The sequence below is a fragment of the Phoenix dactylifera genome, chromosome 3 (genome assembly GCF_009389715.1).
Source record: "Phoenix dactylifera cultivar Barhee BC4 chromosome 3, palm_55x_up_171113_PBpolish2nd_filt_p, whole genome shotgun sequence".
In the NCBI taxonomy this organism is placed as follows: domain Eukaryota; kingdom Viridiplantae; phylum Streptophyta; class Magnoliopsida; order Arecales; family Arecaceae; genus Phoenix; species Phoenix dactylifera.
Window position 1 is genome coordinate 17,868,525 of NC_052394.1, and position 8,363 is coordinate 17,876,887.

The 8,363-nt window shown below is 38.9% G+C and overlaps 2 protein-coding genes across 2 annotated transcripts; one reads left to right on the top strand and one right to left on the bottom strand.

Annotated features, from left to right (window-relative positions):
* Positions 1-2,878: 2,878 nt before the first annotated feature.
* Positions 2,879-4,372, top strand: LOC103709095 (calmodulin-like protein 6). The gene has a single exon (XM_008794292.4). The coding sequence runs from the start codon at positions 3,013-3,015 to the stop codon at positions 3,595-3,597; it is 585 nt and encodes a 194-aa protein (XP_008792514.2). The 5' UTR covers positions 2,879-3,012; the 3' UTR covers positions 3,598-4,372.
* Positions 4,373-4,500: 128 nt separating this feature from the next.
* On the bottom strand, positions 4,501-7,759 carry LOC103709097 (zeaxanthin epoxidase, chloroplastic). The gene is made up of 5 exons (XM_008794293.3): positions 7,389-7,759; positions 5,657-5,721; positions 5,526-5,586; positions 4,978-5,124; positions 4,501-4,840 (listed from the first exon to the last, which is right to left on the bottom strand). The coding sequence occupies exons 1-5, from the start codon at positions 7,645-7,647 to the stop codon at positions 4,713-4,715; spliced, it is 660 nt and encodes a 219-aa protein (XP_008792515.2). The 5' UTR covers positions 7,648-7,759; the 3' UTR covers positions 4,501-4,712.
* Positions 7,760-8,363: the final 604 nt, after the last annotated feature.

Below are 8,363 nucleotides of genomic sequence, written 5' to 3' on the forward strand. Positions count from 1 at the left end.
TATTGGTATATACGGACCGGTTCGGTAAACTTTGTTTCTCATCTTATCTGCATGATGCTTGATTATTAAGTTTAACCTAAATTATGTCCTCTCTGCAGCATGGTGTCCCAAATCATATTCAAGATGGTGACAACAGATTGATCTGATCATGGAGCAGCAATAATGTCCCAACCTAGTTACTTCCTTGTGATGATGCATTAATATCCTTGCCTTAACAAATAATGGATCGAGATGTACATGGAGTTGCCGAGACAGGGACTTCTTTTGTTATCGTTTATTTTGTTTGTGGGAAGTGGAGCAAGACTTTGCTCCTAAACTCCAAAATTCCGAGACCACGTCAACAAACACAATGAAGGACGTCAACTCCTGGGATCAATGCCCAAAGCCTAAGATATAATAGAATTTGTAGCAGTTTACTTCACATCAAAGCATATTTCTTGACCGCAAACCTCAGAAATTGCAATGTGATTTAATCCAGAGATAATCTATTTAACTAACTTTCAATGTGGAACATACTGGACTAGCAAACTTTTTACATTACATTTTTTTTGCTATTTTCTAAATATTGATGTTCAAGATTCATGAATAGTGACTTGAAATCTGTCTTTAGACATCAGAACTTGTCCCATAAATCTCTATTTTAGCAAATATACATAAATAAGCTTTTTAAGAATAAGGAGGGAGAAGGAGGGAGACATGAATGTGAAACATACTCAACTAAGTACAAAAAATTGTGTATGATTTTTGCAACACAACACATCATCTTAAAGATCATAATTCTGAGCTCGGTTGACATGTCACTTAAATTACGATCTCGCACGTGGGTCGCACATTTCGTGCGGCTAAAGTTGGGTTGAATTCGAGCGTAATTGTGCGTGGCATCAAGAAATTGGAGAAGTTCCAATTTAGTTTGATCAGCTTGAACATGGGTTAGATTTCAGTTGTGTTGGATCTTGGAGAACCCAAAGAGGAATCCTTAAGTTGCAAGCATGCATGCATGCTCTCGTTTCAGATGGTGGATGGTAGGAAATGGGAAGGGCAAGGGAACCAAGAAATGGGAATAGAGTAGTGGGAGAAATAAATGAATGGTTGGAGAGATATATATATATGAAAGAGGGAACTATGAGAGGAGAGGGGATTTCATTCATGGTTCATTAGATTGAAAGAATTTTGGATGCAAGGCATATTAAGGATTATATTGTGAGTATGATCTGCGAAATCTATTGCTTATATTTACCTATTTGATCCTTTGTGTGCGGCGAGGCTTAGATCATGAATCTATTTATTAGTTCAATAACCTGATCGAAAATGTGTCGTGGCTCGGTTCTAAGTCTTGAGTTTGACTTAGGATGGTGACACTCTAAGTCTAAATCTAAACCTGGCCTTAATCCATCTAGTGGAAATGGATACATCTGATCATCTGCAGCCCAAACGTCACACAACTAATTCTTGTGATGATGTTATTCCTTCTCCTAAAAGATAGATGGGTCAACATTACGGCCATGCTGGTTTCCATGGGTTCACATGGATTCTGTTGATCTTTTGTTCGCAAAAACTTTGGAGTCTCTTATTATATTACCGTGAAGTTTGCCGAGATGTAGACCGCTACTTGTTTCTATTATTTATTTTGGTTGATGTAGGGGGAGCAAGACCTGGCTAGCTCCTAAACTCCTGAAACCTGAGAATTTAAGCAACATGCATGATGTGGAATGATATACATCAAAGCATTTTTTCTTGACTTCGATTCTTCAAATCTCAGAAATTGCAATGTGATTTAATCTCTGAGCCTTGCATCGTCTAGAAAAGAGAGAAAAAAAAGATCTAATCTGTGCGCCTCCTAAAAATAAGTGGAACATGGCGACGTCATGGATCTCATTTATGTCAGCTGCTGGATATCCTCCAAACAAAGAAGTCGAGCAATCTACATCCTTTGGATGGTTCAACTCCAACTCAGTTTCCCAAAGATTCATCCGTAATGGGAATCCGAGACCAGCAAGGTTGATTCCGCTCCCACGGGTACCTACCTACAGGGAACGACTTCATCACAAAAGAAGACTCAAGTTCCACAAAGCAAAAGACCATATTCAATATCACAAAACAATGCAGTTGTGGAGGTCTATGCGGGCGTAAATTTAATCACGGCATCAGCTATGCACTAAGTAAATCTTGAATACTTATTTTGGGTCAAGGAATCTACATAATACCTTCTGACTAGTTTTTTTGGGTGAGATGTTGGGCTGTGACGGATGGTATCAGAATAAACCCAACCCATAGCCTACGTGGAATGCAGATAATTGTGGGGCTTATGATTAGATTTAAATGGATTTGAACCTTTAGCATGACGAGGATACCAGAGTTTAAACTAAAGGATTATACGAGGATCCGTACGGACGTGTATTTAATTTCACATCGGTTACGCATCGAATAGATTTTGGGTACTTATACTGGCCACAGAATCTAAATAATTCCTTCTGACTATTTTTTTCGGATGGTTGTGATAGTAATACTTATCCCGATCATAACGAGCTTCTACAACCACTCTCTGATTGCCATCAAATCCTTTATTGTGGCCTTCAAACGATGTATAGGATTGGCCGTTAGATCCTACGCTCAAGTACGTGTGAAATCATGGAAGGAAGTCCGGGGACAACTGGTTATGGGCTCAGGTCCAGTAGGCCATGTCCTTGCCCATTTACATGCCGACCTGACCTTGTCATGGCTTCGGTCAAGGTCTTAAAGGAGGTTTGATTCGGAGGTTCTGAAGACCCTTTCGTAGAAGTTGCAGGCACTTGTTTTTTTCTCCGGCAAGGCGTAGAAAAAAGGGAACAAAGGAATATAATTGCATGGAAGTAACTAGAGAAAGGAGTCCTTATTCTTCCCACCACCTTCCATGCACTTGCTAGCAACCGATTGTCCAGTCCATCAATATAGCCTATATATGAAGCTCTTCACACATGACGAATTCTCAGCTCATGACCACTTTGATATCATTTTACACCAAGATAAGTCGCGATGGAAGACACCATCCTCTTCGACTTGATCAGATTCAAGTTCCTTACAATTTGCAACATAGTTGATCTCTTTAGAGAATTCCTTCACTGTTGTTTACTAATCATCCGTCTTCTTTACACCGGGATCAAGGTCATCATTCAAGCTGAATCCTTCGTTGACGAGGAGGAAGAGGAAGATGAGACGCTGCCACCTGAGCAATGCGAGACATGCAGCAGCCAAGAACTGACGTATGATGATATCAAAGTGGTCATGAGCAGGCTTGGGGTGGCGGGTTGGAGAAGTGATGAAGTACTGGATGGTGGAGAGGATGGCAAGTGCAAAGAATGTAGACTGATGGAAGGAATTCATACGTTGTTGGAGGAGAAAGAAGCTAGTCTGGAGGAGTTAGAGGAGGCATTCTACGTGTTCGACAGAAATGAGGATGGGTTCATAAGCCCGAAGGAATTATGGAGTGTGCTGAGGAGGTTGGGATTGGAGGGGAGGAGTCTGGGGGATTGTGAGAGGATGATCAAAGTATTTGATGAGGATGGTGATGGAAGAATTAGTTTCAGAGAGTTTAAGAGCTTGCTGGAGAGTGCTAGGTAACATATTTTCTGTTTTTTTTTTTTTTTTAAACCAGCTCTATAGTCGGTTTGCATGTCTTTTCTTTTAATCAATGCACAGAATGGGCTTTACTTGCTACTTTTTTCTCTGTTTTCGGGTTTTGAGTGAGTGAGGGAGTGTGTGTGTGTGTTTTATTTTGGTGAGTTTTTTCTTTTAATCAATGCATAGAATGGGCTTTACTTGCTCCTTTTTTCTCTGTTTTTGGGTTTTTGAGTGAGTGTGTGCGTTTCATTTCGGTTAGTTGTTCATGGCAATTCCATTTTGATTTGATAGAGAAAGAGATCTCAGTACGAACCCTTCAGTTTGGATGGTATGACTTTATAGATATTGAGCAATGGTGAAACAATTTCAGTGTTCTCCAAGGAAAGAGAACAAGCTCAAATTTATATAATAAAAAGAAATTGATCGAAAAAGGGATGACGAAGTGATACAGAACGAAGACTGTTCTTTCTTAGTCCTATCTATGAGAGAAGAGCATAGAAAAGTGTAACCCTAGTGTTGAATCATATACTGCAGAGAGGGTGCAGGGCAGATGACAAACCTATTAGCTGGAGATCCAATTACTCCATCGCCAAATGACATGTCATTTAGCTTTCAGGATGCGAATGACTTGCGCATTATGAATGTGAGAATGTCTCACAAGAATTCCTTTTCAGAGGCCTTGAATGATTAAGGATTTCATGGCCGGCACCCAATTTTGTAGGGTAACATTGTTGCACCCTGATACTCTTCAAAGATTTACTCTTTTCCAAGTTTTGATCCCCTATTTTCCTTCCATATTAATGTTGATATCTAATTTATTATTGCCAATGATGGAAAAGAAGCGATTACAGGAGTCTCAACCTGAGCCCTAAAAAAGACTGAAAAAAGAGACCCCACAGGTGCTGATGCAATTCGTATCTCCATCACTAATATATATCAAATCCAAGTTTTACTTATTTTATTGCAATTTACAACCAAATTGTCTTAAATTCTCCCAACATTCCAATGACCCTTTCTTCAAAAAGATCACAAGTTCAAAGGGGTTCTTAAGGCAATCAACGTAGGATTTCTAAGGAAATCATCTTTTGAGATCCTTTAAATGGAAGTTTCTACTTTCAACTTGTTGCTTCCACATTATCAGTTGATACATCAGCCTCGGGTCTATTCTCAGATTCATCTGTTTTGCTGATGAATTCTGCCTCCTCGATCTTTGAAACACGAAACATTGCTAAGTGAGTATCACCTGCATGAGAGGAAAAGCAGATGTCACATACTAGCAGTAAAGTAACTAATTTCAGACATTTAGCCTACATTATGATAGCCTGATCATCACTGAAACCATAAAACTAATTCTAAAAGTATTCTTCCAAAAATATGTACCAAATATTATACAACTCCCTGGTGAAACAGTAGCCACAGCTCCTGGTTTTAGCTTCTGGTCATTGACATATGTCCCATTCGTACTGTCCAAATCCATCACAAGTAAGGATCCATCTTTTTTCTTGAGCCGAGCATGTAGACCAGATACTGTTTGATGAGAGGCCAGATAAGTATGTATACAATGTAACAAGTGAAAATTGCAGCTGGAACAAAGACTTACTCTGGACAACTCCTTGGAGACCTAAATTTATCTCCAAGTTATGACTGCAGTTACAAAATAATTGCTGTGGTTTACACGGCAAATTCTATATCAACGAAATTAAGCTTATTTGTTGCAGTTACAAAATAGTTCCTAAATCAGATAAATGAAAGCAACGCCATGATGACTGGATTGATTTTTTGATAAGTTTCTATTGTTAAGGCCTGCTGGAGTTGGTCATAGGATGAGGATTTATATGCATTGTTGGGGTTGTGAGTCAGTTTGGAGTTTATATGAAAGATATTTGACAACACCATAGAAGATATTATGTTTCGAGACAAGGAAATACCAGTAGCAACAGGAATTACAATATCTGCTTTCTCTGGAGTTCGGCCTACAGTCACCGCATCCTGGAAGCAAGACCCCACATTATGTATCAATGGGTCTCATGTTATTGTTTAATGATTATGTAACGCTTACAGAAGTTATCTCAAATGCATCGGGGAGTGGAACTCGGAATCCAATGTGTCGTGTATCTCCATCGCCTGCAGCTTACCAACAACCTTAATTAGGAATAGATTTGCCTGAGGGGAGTATTAAGATTATTGTAGCAAAAAAGATGTGATCACAATCAGAAACATGAAGCTAAAGTATTATTCCAAAAAAAAAAAAAGAGCCAGAGTGATAGTATTAATAGCATTTTAAAGCTGTTACATCTCTTTCCTTGTATAGGTTAGGGATTTCTTACGGTAGGCAACTTGAACCAGGAGAAAGTTCAGATTTAAAGGGCAATCATTGGTGCTCTTGTAGTAAGAAGCACCTAAGAAGCATTACTCTGAAATGATGTATTAATTAAAATTATACTGTTAGTTGAAATAAGATATCATTTATTTAGATGTTTGTATTTTCTTATAAAGACATAGAACAATAGAACATGTAACCAGAAAATGGCAAAATGATCTGTGTTATTTCTTAAATTGAATTAGCTTGGCACTGATACAGCAAGTAAAGTTGCTGAAGTGTGCCAGATCAGTCTTGAGGATTTATCTTTACGTCCCAAATGTTATTAGCATAGCATCGATGAGACTGCCTGCCTCAAGATATCAATATCTCAAACCATAGGAAGTTAGGTTCCCCTTATGAGGTTATACTGCAATGTATCGCTAACCATGTCAAATTTTGTTAACAAATATTGTGTACCTAAGTTATAGAATGTTTGCTATAGTAACTTCTTGACAGAAAAGGCGGCTACAAAACATCCACAATAACTAAACTGAAACATGAACTTCTGATTGAATTGTCATAGTGAATCCTCTTCCACCAATCACTCTTGCTAGGAGCAAATTGTTTTATTTCACAAAGCTTTTTAAAATCCCATCTCATAACTTTAGTCCAAGTTTTCCAAAGATACATTTTGTTGCGTAAGCATACCAATTTGAATGTCTCACTTACAAGGACCGCCGCCTCTGATTTTTATTGCCCATTATTACAATCTCGACCAGCCTATACTATCCGATCTTTGCAAATATTTCGCTTCCCTTTAGCATTCATGTTAAAAACAAATATCTGAAAAAATAACAACGATTTTGCATGGAAATTGAATTTGCTTCTATTTTTAAGGCATCACCAATCAAAATGACATCATTTACATTGCTAGTTTAGAAATCCAATTCTTGGTTCTTAATAGGCATACCATCAGTTATCACCCCATTTCAGCAAATCATACTGCTAACAGAGTCAAGAGTGCATGCAAACAACATCAATCAAAATAAGATTAACCTCACTTATCTCACGGTGGATAAGAAGTAAACGATTTATCTTTTCTATCAATAAGTAGAGCCAATTTCCAACTTCGATGCACTTTGTACTGTAATTAAGAAGAAAAGAAGTAAGGCTGTTTAGCAACGAAATCAAACCCTGATTAATTGCTAGGCACGCACCAAGTCTAACAGCTTCCTTTACTTAATTCAACACAAATACCAACACAAAGAAAAAGAGAATAAAGATTGCATCATTGCTCTAAGCCTCTTTACTTAGAAGTTACGCAAACTGCCAGCTCAAATTTCGAAAAGCAGCACCTAAAATCATCATTTAAAAGCTAATATCGACGTATCTTCCCAATTCAGCACGCTGTGACAGAGCATGCCATCAACTAACAAACTTATTTGATAAAAATGTGATGCTGAGGAGGTGAGGAGAAGTAACTACAGACCAATGGGCTCAAGAAGCCATCTCTCTGAAGAATCTGGCAATGGGCTTTCAGTTGGGGAGGACTTCAAAGCACTCCAACTACTCTCCTTCTTTGTTGTAAGGTGGAGCAATTGCTTTGATGAAGAACTCTGGAAGCGGATAGAAGGAAAAGGGAGGGAGGCAGAGATGAGCGGTTGGCGAGGAAAGAGTGGAGATGGGAAGCTGAGAGGCCATCTTGGGTTGAATAATGAGAGAGATGATGAGGCTGCTAAAGCTTTCATTTTCTCTGGGTTCTTTTATACTAATATTGCAGTCCCAGAAGAGAGAGTTTAGGGAAGACTGCGTTCTCAGCCAGTCCCCTGGTTTCGACGACGGTTGTATCTTTTGGCATGGATGAACCTCATCCACACGCTGTGAAACCTCACCCTTCCCTAGTTTTATGCGGGCCCCATATACAATGTTGCTGGGTCTGGATCAAAAAATGGGAAATGGTCCCCTTTCGTGACAAAAGATCCTTTCACAAGTTGATCTCTACCTCCCTGGTATTTCAACATGCAAAGTTGCTCCTCTTAGTTGTAAGGCCACAAATAGGGTAGAAATTGGACTGATCAACCTGAGCCTAACCCGAAGCGAGTTTAGGCACGGCCTAGCTCGGGTTTGGGTCGAAAATCCTGAACTCGAGCCGATTTATCGAGCATACTCATCCGGTATATTTTCCCAAATATCCGGAGTTGGCCAAATTTGGATCAGTTTCATAGTTTTTGATATATTTTTATCAACCTAATGTCAACCCTTAACCTATCTCATCCAGGCTTGGGGATGGCAATGGTGGTGCTCGACCCAACCTGAATCCAAACCAATATAAATGTATATAATATATATTAGATGCAGTTTTGTTTTCCAAGATCTCCTCTAGTGTTTTATGATAACGGGTTTGGCATATATTAGCATGGTGCCATTCCTAGCTTATTTTGTTTTATCTTTAGATATGATTCAT

Excerpts from the sequence above, each read along its gene's own strand:
- LOC103709097 (XM_008794293.3), bottom strand. The coding sequence starts at position 7,647 with ATGAAAGCTTTAGCAGCCTCATCATCTCTCTCATTATTCAACCCAAGA. Across the intron at positions 5,722-7,388 it reads ATGGCTTCTTGAGCCCATTG|GCGATGGAGATACACGACAC; the intron begins GTCTGTAGTTAC and ends GGTAAGCTGCAG. Across the intron at positions 5,587-5,656 it reads ATGCATTTGAGATAACTTCT|GATGCGGTGACTGTAGGCCG; the intron begins GTAAGCGTTACA and ends TCTTGCTTCCAG.
- LOC103709095 (XM_008794292.4), top strand. The coding sequence starts at position 3,013 with ATGGAAGACACCATCCTCTTCGACTTGATCAGATTCAAGTTCCTTACA.